Genomic DNA, 18931 nt, shown 5'->3' on the forward strand with positions numbered 1-18931 from the left:
GTGCGGGTACTAAACTGGCCTGCCTGCAGTCCAGACCTGTCTCCCATTGAAAATGTGTGGCACATTATGAAGCGCAAAATACGACAACGGAGACCCCGGACTGTTGAGCAACTGAAGTTGTACATCAAGCAAGAATGGAAAAGAATTCCACCTACAAAGCTTCAATAATTAGTGTCCTCAGTTCCCAAACGCTTATTGAGTGTTGTTAAAAGGAAAGGTGATGTAACACAGAGGTAAACATGCCCCATCCCAACTTCTTTGGAATGTGTTGTAGACATCAAATTCAAAATGAGTGAATATTTGCAAAAAACAATAAAGTTTTTCTGTTTGAACATTAAATATCTTGTCTTTGTAGTGTATTCAATTAAATATAGGTTGAAAAGGATTTGCAAATCATCGTATTCTGTTTTTATTTATGTTTTACACAACATCCCAACTTCATTGGAATTGGGGTTGTAACAGTGAGAGTAAAGTTGACTGATTGGTGCTGGAAAAGCCAAAACTGAACCTATTCTGTAGTGTTTTAAGTTGTAGCCTGCTGGGCTAAACTAATGTTAGTGTGCAGTGCCTGACATACATCTGGCCCTGACTCCTGACCTTGTCTCTGACCTTGTCACTGCCTTCAAGTCCTCCTCGAAAGTTCCTACTTACAAATTCAGAGGTCGCAAGTATGATTTGATTTGTGTTCAAGTAGTTTTGGGTGGAAATAAGTGGAAATAGTGTTTTTGGTTTAGTCTTATTTTTCTGTTATAAAAGAGAGTCTGTGTATATCTATATTTACATGTGTGGATGGTTTTGGATGTTTTTTTAGTGTTAATGATGTGGTTGATTAATAACTGAAATATTTATCATTGTTTTTTTGTTGACACGCCACCAACACGGAAACTCAAGGCTCATTGAAAAATCCAAGTTTCCCGCTAGTAAATGAAACATTGTGGTGCCATGTGCCTAAATACAGTATTTCCGACAAAACTTGAATGAGCCTGTTCCGAACTATTTCACTGGCCCTGACCATATCTCTGGCCACACACCTTGTCCCTCACTTTTTCCTCTGGCCCTGGTCTTGTCTCTGGCCTTGAGCTTCTAACCCCTGCTTCTGCAGTCAACCTTAATTTCTGGTCCAAAAAGACCACTAAAGATGACTTTTATGAATATCTCCATCTCCATCTAATCGCCATCCTTCGTGTAAATGAATGACTATCCCAGCTCACCATTAAGGAGTCTGTGTGTTTTTTAGGGGCACTGAACATCATCACACCATGACCTTGTAATTAGGACTGGATCCTAAGTATGGTGAAATAATGGAAACATTTCACAGGTAGATTCATATCCTCGGGTCAGGGTCCAGTGGAGGAAAAAGTCCATGCATATTTGGGAGAACGAGTGGAGCCGTCAGTGTCAGAGTTGAGCCGAGTCAAAATCAATGTAGGGCAAGTTTCCAGGGATTTCTGGTAAAGTTGATCAATATAGGCAAATAAGATAATAAGAGTTCCTTTGTCACTCTAGCAATTTACATGAACTTCAGTTGTGCAAAATAAGCTTGGGAGGACAAGACTCTCTGGAAACACTGCTGAGTGAGTACCAGTACAACTTTAATATTGTAAGTATTTCTAACTGAGATTCATTTTGTGGGGAACAGTGAATGAGAGGAGAGTTCATTCTGAGTGCTGCAGTTTCAGTGAAATGCCTCCAGAGTCTTATAGTAAAGCCAGGGATAAAAGGTTAAATCAGACAGACTCTTTACACCTGGCATTAACATGTGTCCTGGGTGTTCTGATCATAAGTTGACAGAATTCATTTGGAACATTACACTGGAACAACAGCAGTGTTTTTTGTGAAAATGTAAAGTACACTGAGGTAAGACAGCCCAGCAACACCCAGAGAAAACTAACATAGTTAATATATTTGTATCTTGTGTATTTGTTTTTTATTTTTTTTGAAAGAAAAATGGAACATCACATATTTTACCTGCTGGGAGTGATTACAGTGGCTGGCTTCACTGATGCATCATCTATGAAAGGTACACATCATCTTTGTGTGTGTGTGTGTGTGTGTATATATATATATATATATATACACACACACTCATCATATATATATACCTGCTGCTGTCGGAATATATATATATATATATATATATACATATATACATACACACAATATATATCGCTGCTGTCGGAAAAAAAAACCTTGTATCTCCAAACAGGGGAAGGAAAAAACCTACTTTACTTTTAATGTCAAAGTCAATGGAACCAGTTTAGGCAATTTCTGTTGGTCCTTTCATCATGAAATTTACGCACAATGTAAAGAGTAACAGACGTTTTCAAATTATGTCAAAAACTGAAAAATGGAGATACAAGCTTTGGTTCTGACAACAGCCCTCTCTCTCTTTCTCTCTCTCTCTCTCTCTCTCTCTCTCATTTTTATATATGCATATATGCATGGACACAAAGATACACACACACACACACACATAGATATCAGATAAGTTCATTGTTTACACCTGATCATTAAATTTTTTTGTAGGCTGCAGATTTTGATGTGATCATTATATCATGTAAGAAAAATTCTAAGCACCTTTGTGCTGTTTTCTTGTCTCTACAGGGCTGGGGTGATTAATAGATATATAATGAATAATATAAAACCAAACAATAATCATGATTATAATGATAGCAGTAGCAACTTGAGACATGTTAATAGAATCACATTTAAAATGATGTGTATTTTGCATATGTGTCATTGAACAAATATGCATTACTTTTCTCATTCCAGCCACAAACCTTGCTCTCTATGGAAAAGCCACACAGTCATCCTTGTATGATAATCCCTATGCTCCATTCGGTCATGCCTACAATGCTATAGATGGAAATACTGAATCACACTTCCACCTTGGTTCTTGCACCGCCACTGAGTTCCAACAAAACCCCTGGTGGAGGGTGGACCTTCTGGATGAATACACAGTGACCTCCATCACCATCTACAATACTGGAGACTGCTGTCCAGAGAGGATCAACGGAGCTGAGATACGCATTGGAAACTATTTAGTCAACAATGGAAACAACAATCCCAGGTGATAAGACTACTTGTTTATTACAATGTAAAATGTTAACAGCTGTTAGTGTTGCTGGGAAGAACATCCAATTACAATGCAAAACCAAATGACACTGTTTTAATGCAACAGAACAGGTCAGACGCTCACAGTAAGAACAACGCTTTGAAGCTTTAATTGTAAAAGGACAATCCAAACATGTAGTTAAACAACAGGCCAGGTTTAAAACCAGAGCAAAATGGATACTTAATAACATAGACATTAAAAGAGTGGAAACGAGATCAAAAACCAGAGAGCGCAAAAATGGCAAACATAGCCAAGAAAAGGGAAAAGCCAAAAAAACAGTCAAGAAAAACACAGAGGAATAAACAATACTTCTCACAGAATGAGTCCCAACAAACAATCTTTACGCATCCAGTTATAGATGCATCAGATTACTCAGGTGTTGAAGATCTGTGATTGTGTGATGGCTGTGGCGTGTTGGTCACATGTTCTCCTGGGGGACTCTGGGATTTGGGGGTTGGAAAAAAAATTGGGGAACGTAGTATTGGGGCGTACAGAGCGTACTATACTGGCGTGACACTGTAAAACCACTGCATTCATACATTTTTTTTACCATGAATAATATTTACAGTGTTAATTATGATAAAATTATTATGCTTAAGTTTTAAAACAAATTTATTCATAAAGCCAAAACTTTGCAGTTGTAGAACCAGTACCTACAGAGTGTGCTTGCGCTTTATGACCCGTTCCAAGATACACAGAGTGTTCTTTCACATTTTTCCGCCATAGAATTGAATGGAAAAATGCTCAGAATATTAGCTCCTTATATAAACTTCCTTTTTATTATAATATAAATAACCCCCTCTCCTTGGATCACCACCTTATCGTGGTGGAGGGGTTTGCGTGCTTGAATGATCTTAGGAGCTATGTTGTCTGGAGCAAAAGCTCCTGGTAGGGTCTCCCATGGCAAACTGGTCCTAGGTGACAGGTCAGACAAAGTGTGATCCATAATAACCCCTATGAAGACAGAAAAACAGGACTTGTGTACCCTGCCCGGAACAGGGTTACCGGGGCCCCACCCTGGAGCCAGGCCTGGGGGAGGGGCTCGCCAGCGAGCGTCTGGTGGCCGGGCATTTACTCATGGTGCCCGGCCGGGCCCAGCCCGAAGGAGTTACATGAGTCCCCCCTCCCATCGACCCACCACCAATGGGAGGGGCAGTAGTAGGGGTTCGGTGCGTTGTGGATCGGGCAGTGTCCGAAGGCGTGGGCCTTGGCGTTCTGATCCTCGGTTGCTGAAACTGGCTTTTGGAACTTGGAACGTTACCTCACTGGCGGGGAAGGAGCCTGAGTTGGTGCGCGAGGTTGAGAGATACCGGCTAGATATAGTCGGGCTCACCTCAACACACAGCTTGGGCTCTGGGTCCAATCTCCTTGAGAGGGGCTGGACTTTATTCTTTTCTGGAGTTGCCCATGGTGAGAGGCGGCGGGCAGGTGTGGGCTTTCTCATAGCCCCTCGACTCGGTGCCTGTATGTTGGGGTTTTCTCCGGTGGACGAGAGAGTAGCTTCCCTACGCCTTCGGGTTGGGGAACGGGTCCTGACTGTTGTCTGTGCTTATGCACCGAACAGCAGTTCAGAGTACCCAGCCTTCTTAGAGTCCTTGGGAAGGGTGCTTGAAAGTGCTCCTCCTGGAGACTCTATTGTCCTACTGGGGGACTTCAACGCTCACGTGGGCAATGACAGTGAGACCTGGAGGGGTGTGATTGGGAGGAATGGCCTCTCTGATCTGAACCCGAGTGGTGTTCAGTTTTTGGACTTCTGTGCAAACCACAGTTTGTCCATCACGAACACCATGTTTGAACACAAGGATGTCCATAAGTGCACATGGCACCAGGACACCCTAGGCCGCAGTTCAATGATTGACTTTGTAGTCGTGTCATCGGACTTGCGGCCATGTGTTTTGGACACTCGGGTAAAGAGAGGAGCTGAGCTGTCAACTGATCACCACCTGGTGGTGAGTTGGATCAGGTGGTGGGGGAAGATGCCGGTCAGACCAGGCAAGCCCAAACGCATAGTGAGGGTTTGCTGGGAACGTCTAGCAGAAGAACCTGTCAGATTGATCTTCAACTCACACCTCCGTCAGAACTTTGACCAGATATCGGGGGAGGTGGGGGACATTGACTCAGAATGGGCCATGTTCCGTTCCTCCATTGCTGAAGCGGCTGACTGTAGCTGTGGCCGTAAGGTAGTTGGTGCCTGTCAGGGCGGTAATCCTCGAACCCGGTGGTGGACACCCCAGGTGAGAGATGCCGTCAAGCTGAAGAAGGAGTCCTACCGGGCATGGTTGGCCTGTGGGACACCAGAGGCAGCTGGCAGGTATCGACAGGCCAAGCGATCTGCGGCTTCAGTTGTTGCCAAGGCAAAAACCCGTGTATGGGAGGAGTTTGGTGAGGCCTTGGAAACCGACTTTAAGTCGGCTCCGAAAAGATTCTGGCAAACCGTCAGGCGACTCAGAAGGGGAAAGCAGTGTGCCACTAGCACTGTATATAGTGGAGATGGTGTGCTGCTGACTTCGACTGAAGACGTCATTGGGCGGTGGAAGGAATACTTTGAGGACCTTCTCAATCCCACCGACACGTTCTCCAGTGAGGAGGCTGAGTCTGGGGACATGGGAATAGGCTTGTCCATTACTGAGGCCGAAGTCGCTAAGGTAGTTAAGAAGCTCCTTGGTGGCAAGGCTCCAGGGGTGGATGAGATCCGCCCTGAGTTCCTCAAGGCTCTGGATGTTGTGGGGCTGTCTTGGCTGACACGCCTTTTCAACATTGCGTGGACATCAGGGGCGGTGCCACTGGATTGGCAGACTGGGGTGGTGGTGCCTCTTTTTAAAAAAGGGGACCGGAGGGTGTGTTCCAACTACAGGGGAATCACACTCCTCAGCCTCCCTGGCAAGGTCTATGCAGGGGTACTGGAGAAGAGAGTCCGGCTTATAGTCGAACCTCGGATCCAGGAGGAACAGTGCGGGTTCCGCCCTGGTCGTGGAACACTGGACCAACTCTTCACCCTCTCCAGGATTCTGGAGGGTTCATGGGAGTTTGCCCAACCAGTCCACATGTGCTTTGTGGATCTGGAGAAGGCATTCGACTGTGTTCCCCGGGGTATTCTGTGGGAGGTGCTTCGGGAGTACGGGGTACATGGCTCTTTGCTACGAGCCATTCAGGCCCTGTACAAACAAAGCTGGAGTTTGGTTCGCATAGCCGGCAGTAAGTCAGACTCGTTCCCAGTGAGAGTTGGACTCCGTCAGGGCTGCCCTTTGTCACCGATTCTATTCATAATTTTTATGGATAGAATTTCTAGGCGCAGTCAAGGGATGGAGGGTGTCCGGTTTGGTGACCTCAGGGTCACATCACTGCTGTTTGCAGATGATGTGGTCCTATTGGGGACATCAGGCCGCGAACTTCAGCTTTCGCTGGATCGGTTTGCAGCCGAGTGTGAAGCGGCTGGGATGAGAATCAGTACCTCTAAATCCGAGACCATGGTTCTCAGGCGGAAAAGGGTGGAGAGCCCTCTCTGGGTCGGGGATAGGCTCTTGCCTCAAGTGGAGGAGTTCAAGTATCTCGGGGTCTTGTTCACGAGTGATGGTACAAGGGAGCGGGAGATTGACAGGCGGATTGGTGCTGGGTCAGCAGTGATGCAGGCTCTTTACCGGTCTGTTGTGGTAAAGAAAGAGCTGAGCCATAAGGCAAGGCTCTCGATTTACTGGTCGATCTACGTTCCCACCCTCACCTATGGTCATGAGCTTTGGGTAATGACCGAAAGAATAAGATTGCGAATACAAGCGGCCGAAATGAGTTTCCTCCGCAGGGTGTCTGGACTCTCCCTTAGAGATAGGGTGAGAAGTTCAGTCATCCGGGAAGGACTCGGAGTAGAGCCGCTGCTTCTTCACGTCGAGAGGAGCCAGCTGAGGTGGTTCGGGCATCTGGTTAGGATGCCTCCTGGACGCCTCCCTCGGGAGGTGTCACAGGCGAGTCCACCTGGGAGGAGACCCCGGGGAAGACCCAGGACACGCTGGCGCGACTATATCGCCCAGCTGGCCTGGGAGCGCCTCGGAATCCCCCTTGGAGAGCTGGTGGAAGTGGCTGGGGAAAGGGAGGTCTGGGCTTCATTGCTTAGGATGCTGCCCCCGCGACCCGAACCCCGGACAAGCGGAAGATAATGGATGGATGGATGGATGGATGGATAAATAACCCAAAAACCTAAAAAACTAAATCTACACAAAGCCTAAAAAACACTAAATTCAACTAAAAATGACAATATTCATACATACATACATATAATTATTAACAATGATCAACAACTGCATTGTGAAGCCAACTCGCACTTTGAAGTGCACCTCCCATCAGCAGCTACTGAGGGTACCTAGTTGTTGGCAGTAGATGAGCGGCAAAGACAGCTGTCAAATCAGATACAGGATGCAGCCCACATGAGCTGGAAGATCTTGTGGCTTTCCCATATTAAATTCAACATTTCTTTAAAGAACATACATTTGAATTTAGAGGTTAAAATAATTACCAGAAACACTGCTCATTTTATGAGACATGATGTCATATTCAACACAGCTTGTGCCTTCATGTTAATCAGAGTCTCAGTGGTCCCCAGACCTCCTTCTGAAGATCTGCCTACCAGCAAGTTTGATCTCTAACCAAGATCCGGCACAAATCACTTAGCTAATCAAGGATTTTGGGAGGCAGTAATTAAATGGAGCAGGTGGGGTTGAATAGGGTAGAGCTAAGATCTGCAGGAAGGTAGCTTTTCAGATGCAAAGTTAGTGGCCACTGGTCTAGTCTAGAAGATTATGCTCTGTCATTGTCAAGAGTCCTGGAGGTCCAGTATCCAGGACAAATTGGTAACTGTCCTTGTCTTAACACACCACCTAAACCTGGCAACTGCTGAGCTAAATAAGGAGTGTTTGAGTAGAATAATCCCCAAACTGTGCTCTGGCCTTCCAGGTCTGAAGTTCATGGGATGGTATGCATTGTACCAGGCCAGGAACTGACCAATCTGTGCTGGGCTGTGTTAAGTTAAACAAGACTCTTACCTTTTTGTACCCTTGAATGCCTGACAGTACATTTGTCTGTGTTTTATGAGCCTCATTTATTACACAACAGTTGGCTACAGTTATATGCAAACATTTGCATGCATCTCCGGTCAGAGTCTAAGTTCACACATTCCTGGCCTGTCAGTTTCATCTGCTCCTGACTGTGGCCTACAGAAATCTGTACACTCTCTCTTATATGCATGGTATTCTGTTTTCTCTCCAGGGCTGGGGTGATCTCTAGCATCCCTGGAGGACAATCTATGACATTAACCTTTGAGAAAGGATTCTCAGGTCGTTATGTCAATGTGATCATTCCTGGAGAGAAGCGACTCCTGGCTCTCTGTGAGGTGGAAGTCTATGGCTATCTCACTCCAGATGGTAAGAAGGAAACTCACACTGTACTCATCACACTTTATGCTGAGCGCTTTTCCATTCGTCTAAACCAACTCAGTAATGTACACAAAGGTCTGATTCCAGATCAAGCTACTCAAGTTTCAGACTAAAGGAATTAGTCCAGAGTAGCTTCAAAGCCACATTTCTGATCTTTACTCCCTGTAACCATATTTATCAGGGGTGGGAATCTCTTTGCACCTTACGATTCAATTCGATTATGATTCAGAGAGCTGAGATGCAATTATAAAACGATTATCAATGTATCTTGCATTTGTTTTTCTATACAGGATTTCTATTTTCTTACTGTGGACTTGGTACTTTTAAAGCAAAGTATTTGTAATGATCTATAATGAATTTACTCCCAATATATTTTATTAATAAAACAAATGGAAGAGATGTGGCAAGTAAACTGGAAGGCTCTCATTCACTGCTCTTGTTTGGAGCACATTAGATGCTGTTGCCACTCATCTGCGATAAAATGCACAGTTGTGGTAAAATAAGATCCAGTGACAGTGGATGTCCACGCAGCTGTCCTACCTGTTCTCTTTAGTGATGTTATAACTTCCCATTTGGTCATATTGTAGAGAGTCAGGGGTCATTATGTCAGTAAAATATCTGTGAGACGGGAAGTGTGCAACACAGTGTGAAAGCCCTGTTTCTCAAGGAACTGGCGTGCAGATTGAGGTCACTTAGCAACACAATCTCTCCTGGCTAGTAGTGAATGAAAAGGCAAAGAGAGATTTAGCTAAGATGAACATTTGGAGACAAATGGACTTATTTGCATTTATAAGCAGCATAAATGGTTTCCAGGAACGTTAAATCTGCAACGACAGACTGTCAAACACTAAAAAGTTGCGAAGATGAAGTTGAACAAGAAGCTGGAGAATAAGAAGCGACTTCATCAGCTTCATATAAATGCTCATGGTTTTGAAATGGTATGTCCACAAGCTCATATAGGTCAGGTGTCCAAACTGTTTTTGCCATATACTGTATTAGTATGATTGCAGAGTGTAACCCAGTGGTGTCCAATCTTATCTGCAGGTTTTCATGCCAAAATGCTGAAACTCCTCTGTTTAATTGTGTGAAAATTGGAACTAACTGATTAAACAATCAAAATGAGTAAAAATGTCTGATATGATGATACTGGTCTTTTAGATTTACTGGCGAACTTCAGAGTTGATCCGTTATTGGACTGACATGCTTACCAGACTGATTGTTTCCTGTGCAGGAGAGAATGTGGCGCTGAAAGGAAGAGCTACACAGTCCAGCCTTTATGAGACTGGGTTACCCTCCAGTGCCATTGATGGGAACCGAGATGGTGTGTACAATCGTGGCTCCTGCTCACACACTGAAAAAGACCTCAGTCCATGGTGGAGACTGGACCTGCTGAAACAGCACAAAGTGTTCACCATTAGTGTTGCTACCAGGCTGGAGGCTACTTCTGAAAGGCTGCATGGAGCTGAAATCAGAATCGGAGACAGTCTGGACAACTATGGCAACAACAACCCGAGGTAACCTGCTTGCAGAGCTGAACAACAAAAGAGCACATTTTCAGTGATACTTTTGATCTGCACATATGTTTTAACGACAGGTCCAGCCTGAGTTTTGCAGGCTTAGAATACAGTTTGGAATTTCTGGATGAGTACTAAAATATGAACTCTGTGAATCATTCTTAAAAGCAATATTTACATTTTCTAATTAACTCCTTGTGATGAGATCAATTAAAATGAATGAATGGATTAGAATTGCCTAGCATCACAGACACAGAGGTCAAATTCATGGGAGAAATAAGAGAACATTCGATTTAAATAAGAGAAAATTGTGCTGACCTTAATTAGTCACTTTAAAATATATAAATTCATATATTCTTAACATATTATTCTTTGTTTAATATAAATATATTCATATATAGTAGCGAGTTTGTTTTTATATTTTTGTGTATTTTTGTATATTTGATATTATTGATTTTTAATATATTTTTTTATTATAACTTTCTTTACTTTTGTAGACTGATTATCTGAGCCTCACGTGTTGTCCAAATGACAAATAAACTTGAAACTGGAAGCTTAAGTCACAGAGGGGCTACAAAAATTTGTTAGTCACCTGAAAATTCCCACATCTACAGTTATTTACAGATAGTAATTAAGAAGTTACTGTCAACTGAAACTGTGACAAGTTTATTTTGCCACCACGCACAGTGAGGTGTACAATGGATTGAGGCCAATGGATTATTTGGAAGGCCACAAACATGAGCACCTGCAGTTTGCTAAATACTGACCCGAACTATGTTCAGTTCTCGATGAGGGATTTTTTAAAATCTCTGAGTAATATTACCTCAATTTAGGGTTGGATTTTATGTTTTTCAGTGTGAGATTAAGCTAATTAATTATATAAATTATACCTATAAATTATAACCCTACTTACTCATCTTTACCCGGGTGTCAATAATTGTGGAGGCGACTATAGAAAGGTAGCCATCCATCTTTACTTTTCTGTCAGTTCTATACAGATTATGACAATATAGTATCTCTTACAGATGTTTTCAACCAGGTGTCCATCAGCACCAGAAAATCTGGGTCTGATTGAGAGATCAGAATTTTTGGCTGGTGGAGTTCATCATGTTCTAGTAGGCTCCAGTATTTAAGTGAATTATTTCTAGTGCTCTACTGTTATTGATACTATTTGAATCTTTTAAAGGGTTTATTGTCTGCTTAACTTTGGAAGCCTGTAAAGTATAGTGATGTCAGAGGGGAGGCACAACAGGCTCAGTGTAGATAAATGTACCTGGATTAATCACACATACTTACATATTTGAGATGATCCGTCAGACCTGTCATGCCTTCTGAACGTGCTAATTTCTTACTATTGTTGTATTTTGAATGGAGCATTTTTCTTAATGCAATTTGGCTTTAATGATTATGTGAGAAGCTATGAAGCTGAGGGGGTAACATGAATTCCTGTTAAGTGTTTATATTGTGTATAACTAAACCAGCTGTAATTCATTTATTTTATTTACCACATATTAACAATTAAACATTAACAACAACCTTCTTCTTAAAGGCATTTGGTGATGAAATGTGTGCATTAGGCTACAATTATTGTGGATTGAAAATAGGACAAAGCTAAATAGCAACACAACAAATGGGTTGAGGTTGAGTATTTAATCAATATTAGCTCACATGTGTAATTCTTTTTCAGATTGTGATAATAATAATTTTTCACTTTTTGCTTCATCAGGTGTGGAGTGATCAACACTGCCATGGCAGGGCAAATCTTTACCTTTGACTGTAAAGGGATGGAGGGACGGTACATCAACATTGTGATTCCAGCAAGGAACGAGTACCTCACTCTGTGTGAGGTGGAGGTGTATGGAGCTCCTCTGATCTGAAGAAACTCTTGGCCTTTATGATTACAGTGTGATGACCATTTCCCAACAGCTTTTAAAAATTAAACTATATTTGGATCTTTGAGTATATTTTCATTAGGTTTGGTCTTGTTTTCAGTGTATTGTGTTAGTTACTGTGGTGATCTTGGTCATTGGGTTCATTTACAGTATTTGGCTGACGCTCTTATCCAGAGTGACTTACAAATTGATCATTTTACACAGGTAGGCCAAGGTGGTGTTAGGAGTCTTGCCCAAGGACTATTATTGGTATAGTGTAGGAGGCTTACCCAGGTGGGGGATTGAACCCCAGTCTACAGGGTAGAAGGCAGAGGTGTTAACCACTGCACTAACCAACCAACCTACAGTTATATGTGCTGGTCTCTGAATTAGAGTTAGTTGTGGTCTCTCCCCCCAAATGTGAGGCTGCCCTGATCGTCGTTACCTTTATTTGACCTGATGTTATAAATGACCTGTCTGTTATAAATCTATTGATTTGTTTTTCATTGGTTAACCTGGTACTATATCAGCTGTTTTTTTATTCAAGCTTAAACAGGTTTAAAAGGTGGTCTTTCACTTATGATTTATTCACTTATTATTTTGTTTCTTATATTTTATCATGATTTAGTTGATTAATATTTCTCGATTGGGTAAATATGTTTTGTCAGCTCTGTGTCATCTGTTAGAGCACCAGCTGCACTTCTAAATATGACTCTACAATACAATACAATCTTCAATACATATGGCCACTTACAAACACCTATGTTGTGCTTCCACTCACTGGTCATTTTAATAGAAACACCTGCCTTATATCCCCAATGTAGAAGTCAACGATTACAAGCTGTCACCCATTAGTTGCTGCAGATTTTATCAGCCCCTTCTACTTCATTCACTATTGGTCAGTTTCTAACTACATGGCTGCTGTTGGCCAGATGTTATTTGGGTGGTGATTCATTTTCAGCAAAGTAGTGACACTGACATGGTACTGTGTGTGGTGCTGGTATGATTGATTCTTAGGTTTTCACACATCAGTGTCACTGCTAGGTTGATACTCGACCGTCCACCCAAAAAATTCAGCTAACAGTGGCTATGAAACTGACCAATGCAGGTCTAGTGGATGGCCAACACCAACTGTGTAACAGTAGATCAGCTACAGTCTGTAACTGTAAACAAGCAAGGAAGAATATGAACTGGAAACCGGTCATCTATTACTTTGATTTTACATATCACATGACACAAGTGATACATGTACCTAGAAGTGAGTCCAAAGTTCATTAAGCACTTGAAAGCATTGAATTTAAATACCAGTTCACAGCAAGTAAATGTAGCTTTGGCCCAATCCTTAGGTAAGCCACATAGTACCGAGTACTTTTAGGAAAGTGAGACTAGGGTGCCCCCTGTCCCCACTGCTTATGATGTTGCTAACAATACCAGCTCTATGAGGAATAATGCCTTCTCTTCTAAACAAATTGTATATGTGTACATCCCTTCATCTCCATACAGGTGTTATAAAAGTATGTCTACGTTACATTACCTTATTACATGAAGCAACTGTTGTATATATGAAAATGACACCAAGCACCCACAGTTGCAAACACCCATATTTAAGTGTGTGTGATCAATGTAATTTGAATTGCTTTCTCAACAAAACCGTGACATCTTGTGGTGAAATTAAGAAAGAACACAGCACATTTAATTTCAAAACAAGTACAGTGTTTTTATTCAATGTAATTTCTTCAGTCCTTTTGGCAAAACATCACATGTGGCTCCTAAAAATTGAAGGTCAGTAGCAAAACTGAAATTAAAATATAACATGTAAAAGGGTACTGTGATAGGTAAAAAAGGCTGTGCAAAAGTAATGGGCACTTAAGCATATTATTGAAAACTATTTATGTCAGCAATTTTACCTTTCAAAGAATCATATACTATTCAAATTCATGCAAAAAAACATAAATACAGTAAAAGTAACCAAAAGTACAAATAGATTTGAATCTTGACTTCTTGCTGCATTATAGATGTCACTTGGATTTTTCAATTCTTACAACAGCACTTGATTTAATTTAATGAATTATCAATTAGATACACCAAATATTGAATGACAACTGCAAAGAATACTGGGCTTCTTCAAGCAGACATTTAGAAATGTTTAGATAAACACACTAACATACATAAAATCATTGCTTGCAAAAATCAAGGCTATTAAAAGTAATTTATTAATAAGTATGTAGTGGTTTTATGTCTTTTCTGCCCTCTCTTAAGAGGAAGTCCAGTATTATTTGTAATTGTCCTCCACTCCTTATGTTTTTAAAAATAGATTTCATTACAATTATGACTGGAAAAGAAAAAGGTTTTTGTTGCTTTTTACATTCCTAATCTTATACAGCATTTTATGGCAAAAATACAATTAGCATCCAGAGAAATAGTTTAGTTGCAAGTCTCAGAATCAAATAAGCACAATTAATCGCATTATTTTCTGTAGTTTGTCAGGATCAATCATATTAGTCTTATTTGCTCAAATTTAGCTAATTAAAAGCACAAAGTAAAATTACAGCATTCAAAAGTAGTCTTGGGACACATACATCATCAGTTATTTAATTTGTTAATGTTATTGTGAAAATTGTGGTTTGGCATATTAAAAAGTGCATAATTTCAGCAATATTATAACTTAGCAATTGAACGTCACCTTCCTTGACAGGTGACAAAAAATCTAATTAACATTGCAAAAGATATTAGATATTAGTTAGAAATAATATCTTTGTACTTAAACACTGAATTTCATTAAGCTGTCAAAGAAACATTGTCTCTTGGTAACAAAAACATCAAAGAGACGGTTCTCTGAAACCTTTATTTAGTATCTCACTATGGGAAAGATATAGCCAGCTCCCGTATTGAATACTTTCCAACTGTCTGGCAAGATTGATGTGTCAGGGGAGCAACCAGGGTGCTACAAGAAATGAAAGTCCTGTCCAGTGTGACTGCATAATGCCCCCATATAGATAGTGAGTGATGACGAGCTGTCAGGATAGGCACACTGATGAAGGCAGCCAGAGTGGAGGTTGCATAATGGTTGCGTGCACTGAGGAGATTTTAGGTAAAAACTACACCCGTAAACATTATGTCTATGCGGTGCTCACACTGAGGACAATATGGGCCAGTCTAATGATAGAACTTGAAAATAGAACTGTCTTAACCAAGAAAATTTTAATTTTCACACTCTAACAGCTCAAACAGCAGCTGTGAGAGCACACCCAAGTCCAAAAGTTCTGGAGGTTGAGTGTAACTGATGCGCCCCTCTCACAAAGGCTGTCCATTTGACAGTGGTCCTGTCAAAACCCTTGTGCCATGGTGAAATGGTAACTAAATGTATCTTGATGGTGAAAAAGCCTCTACCCCCATCCAATAGGCTCTGCAAAAAAGTTGGATCTGTTGAGCAAATCTTTTTCATTATGTTTCCATTGCCATCTGTTTGCATATTAGGTTAATCATGGCATACAGAATTAATGTTTCTGTCCCTGTTAACTGTCATTATGTAATGGCTTATGAACTGAGGAAACAACTTTGAGAAGTCAGAGTATTTATGAATCTTTGAAATTTGCATCACTTGTCCTTTCCTACAATGACTGTGAGCATGCCATAAACCTAACCATCTATTTAAGGTCAGAGACCTTGGTAAAAGTTACCTGAGACCAAACTTTCACAGGGTCTTCCTTTTCTTTATTTCCACTCTAAAATTGTAGAAAACAGAAATAATATGTAGTAATATTGTTTAAAACGTTGAAAATAATGTTCTATCTTTTATGTCATTGAGAGATCAGTCCACCTTCTACTCACTTGACTATTAATAGTAACAGAATTTTTTTAATCTTTTGCATGTCACTGTATATAAATTTGCATGTAGTTGAAACTGTTAAATATTTAGTTAATGTCTCTAATGAAGTGTAACCTTCCAGAGAAGCTGCATCTCTGTTTCTTATGAATATTTACACATGATCAATTGCACAACCATGCTAATATTTATCTTTGACTAAGTGCTTTCAAGACTTACTGTCACGGATGACCACTAATTGGTAAATATCAAATATTTGTTGATGAGTATGAAACACTTGTTGATAAATATTGAAACGTGGACCCTTCTATTGAAAAAGCTCAAATTGATCTCCCACAGTAAAAAATAAAAAATAAATAAAAAATAATGAAGTATTCAGATCTTACATATTTACAAACATTATGTTTGATCTATTTAAATCCAAAGCATTAATGCAAATAAGTTAAATGTACACAATATCGTAATTTACAGGGTATGACATTCTGACTTTAGACCAACTCATCACTCTGTCAATTCATCTGGATCAACTCAATCATGACCGAAGAGCAAACAGTCTCAAGTCGACATCCTCATATTTAGGAGCAGTATGTGATTCTAGCAATAACATATACGAGGAACCTATGCAATGTAATTTATCACGTATGTCAAAGGAAGAGAGGCTCCACTGCCTGAAAGAAGGACTGTGCATGTACTAGGGCTGTGCTGGTCATGATTTTCATGACTGCCGGTTCCATCCACAAACCCCTAGCACTAAACTAATGTGGTGAGTGTTTCCACTAAAGGATTGTTCTTTTATTCTACCTGTAATTGTGTACTGTGAGCAGGTTTTTTCTGTTGCTTCTGCCTTGATTGACTCAAAGCAGAGGGAAATTTTATCCACACACAACTCGTTAAAGAACAGTAGATCCTAGCTGAAACCCCAAAGACCCCTTTGAGAGCAGCAGCATTAGATTACTATTTCCCTATTATTTTGGATTTGCAATGATTAGAAAAACACAACCCTAGCATCTCTTAGTTGGAACATGAACTATCATTATGATCAGAATTTTGCCACCAGATCTGTGCTGCACTGCCCATGTTAGCAGTGAGGTCCACTTCAATAGAAAGTCCTAATGCTGTGCCCTTACTAAAATTCCTGTATATAGTATGCAGACCTCAAACTTTTCAGTAAAGGAAATGCCACCAAACTACCTTCTCATCACCCCTATTACTGTACTGTCCAATCCTTCCTAAATCATCCAGAATTTATTCTTTGACTCAGGAGGAAGAACATGCCATGGACATGTACATTCAAGAGGCCTCAGATCAAAGTTTCATTAGACTTTCTACTGCTCCTGCAGCTTCTGGTTTCTTCTTTGTCAAGAAAGATTATGGGGGATCTGCATCCTTGCATAGATTACAGAGGACTTACCCAGATTACAAAGAAATCCTCTTATCCACTTCCCCTCATCTCCATAGCATTAAAAGAGTTACATGGAGCTGTACCAAAAATCGACCTAAGAAACCATACAGCCTAGTTTGGATAAGAGAAGGAGATGAATGGAAGACTACATCAGTTTTCCAAACATTCATCAATGAAGTTCTGAGTGACATGATTGGCAAATTCATCATTCATCAACTGTTAAAATTTTTTTGGTTTGTTAAAGGTGAAAAATGTAAGTTACATCTTCAGCCAGTAACTTTTTTAAGATACTTTACCCATTCCAATAGGTTGGTTATGAATGACCATAAAGTTGGTACAGTGGTAAACTGATAAGACATTAATAAATCAGGTATCTTAGATATTTTAGAGTCCCTAAAAACATTCTCAAGGACAGTGGCCACAATTCACCTCACATGGCTAGTTGGCCTTTTTCAAAAACATAGGGGTACATTCACATTACAGTTACGCTTATGGCATTTAGAAGACAGACATTCAGAGAAACTTACTAAAAATGCTTTGTCTATCTAGAGAAAGTATCTTTGCTAGTTTCAATAGGTGAGAGAGAAAGCCAGTCCTGAGCTCAGATACTGCTAGAAACTAAAGTCCATGTTGATATCAGAACAGAGTTAAACACAAACACAGTGCAGTACAATACATTTTAATAAGTGCAGTACAATACATTACAAAAAGAAATGTGTCTTCAGTCTCATTTGAAGTCTGTGAGAGACTCTGCTGTTCGAACAGCTAGCAAGAGTTTGTTCCACCACCTGGGTGCCAGTACAGAGAAAAGTCTTGATGCTTGTCTTCCATGTGTCTTGAAGGATGGCCAGTCAATTCAAGCTGTACTCGAAGGGCTCAAGGTACAGTTTGAGTTTTGACGATTGCCATCAGGTAGGAAGGGGCTGGTCTCTATTTGGCATTGTAGGCAAGTATCAGGAATTGAATTCTGATGCATACAGCTACAAGAAGCCAGTGAAGGGAATGTGGCAGTGGAGTGACGTGACTGAACTTGTAGAGGCTTGATGTGCCTGCATAGGAAGACAAGCCAAAAGTGAGTTGCAGTAGTCAAGCCTTGAAATGACAAGAGACTGAACTAGCACCTGGGTGGCCTCTCAAGTGAGAAAGGGTTGGATCCTCTGGATGTTGTACAGGAGAAATCTGAATGACCGAGTTAGGTTCGTGATATGAGCTGAGAATGATAACTGGCCATCCAGAATTATACCAAGACTTCTTGCCTCTTCAGTTGGAGCAATCACTTAAGTGAGTCAAAAAAATTAACAATATCACATATAAACTTAACTTGCCCCCTTGTGTTCAGATCTCGCATTCCATGTCTCACTTCTCAAACCTGTTGTTCCAGGACCACTTCACGAAGCTACACTGGACATCACACCACCCCCTCTGGAGGAGGTTGATGGATAGGTTGATGGAGGAGGTTGATGGTCTACACTATCCATTGGTTGCTGTATTCTAGGAGACGTGGAGGAGAGCTCTAGTATCTGGTAGATAGGGAGGAATGTCCTGAATCCAGGGTTATTCACTGACTTCCACAATCAGAACCATTGAAACCTGCTCCTCATCCTAGGGGTTGTCCTTAGAAGGGTCCCCCCAGCTCACTCCCGAACCATTTTCATGTTCATCCTTTTCCAGCCTCTGGTCACATGAGTAGTGGTTGTCATGGTCTGCCTCATGCCGTTGCCTTCCCAGACTCTTTGTGGGGGTACTGTCGCACATCCCTCCAGCCCTGACTCTTTGGTGGACT

At 41.1% G+C, this 18931-nt stretch overlaps 1 protein-coding gene across 1 annotated transcript in view; it reads left to right on the plus strand.

Moving 5' to 3' along the window:
• LOC108437364 overlaps positions 1 to 18931 on the plus strand; it is a 50686-nt gene that overhangs the window by 11232 nt on the left and 20523 nt on the right. The window contains exons 3-8 of the mRNA XM_017714406.2: positions 1518 to 1574; positions 1944 to 2020; positions 2773 to 3070; positions 8369 to 8523; positions 9767 to 10049; positions 11776 to 11919. Of these exons, the coding sequence (XP_017569895.2) occupies positions 1518 to 1574; positions 1944 to 2020; positions 2773 to 3070; positions 8369 to 8523; positions 9767 to 10049; positions 11776 to 11919 (1014 nt within the window). The remainder of the gene's footprint in view (positions 1 to 1517; positions 1575 to 1943; positions 2021 to 2772; positions 3071 to 8368; positions 8524 to 9766; positions 10050 to 11775; positions 11920 to 18931) is intronic.

Source organism: Pygocentrus nattereri, chromosome 24, assembly GCF_015220715.1.
Source record: "Pygocentrus nattereri isolate fPygNat1 chromosome 24, fPygNat1.pri, whole genome shotgun sequence".
Lineage (NCBI taxonomy): Eukaryota > Metazoa > Chordata > Actinopteri > Characiformes > Serrasalmidae > Pygocentrus > Pygocentrus nattereri.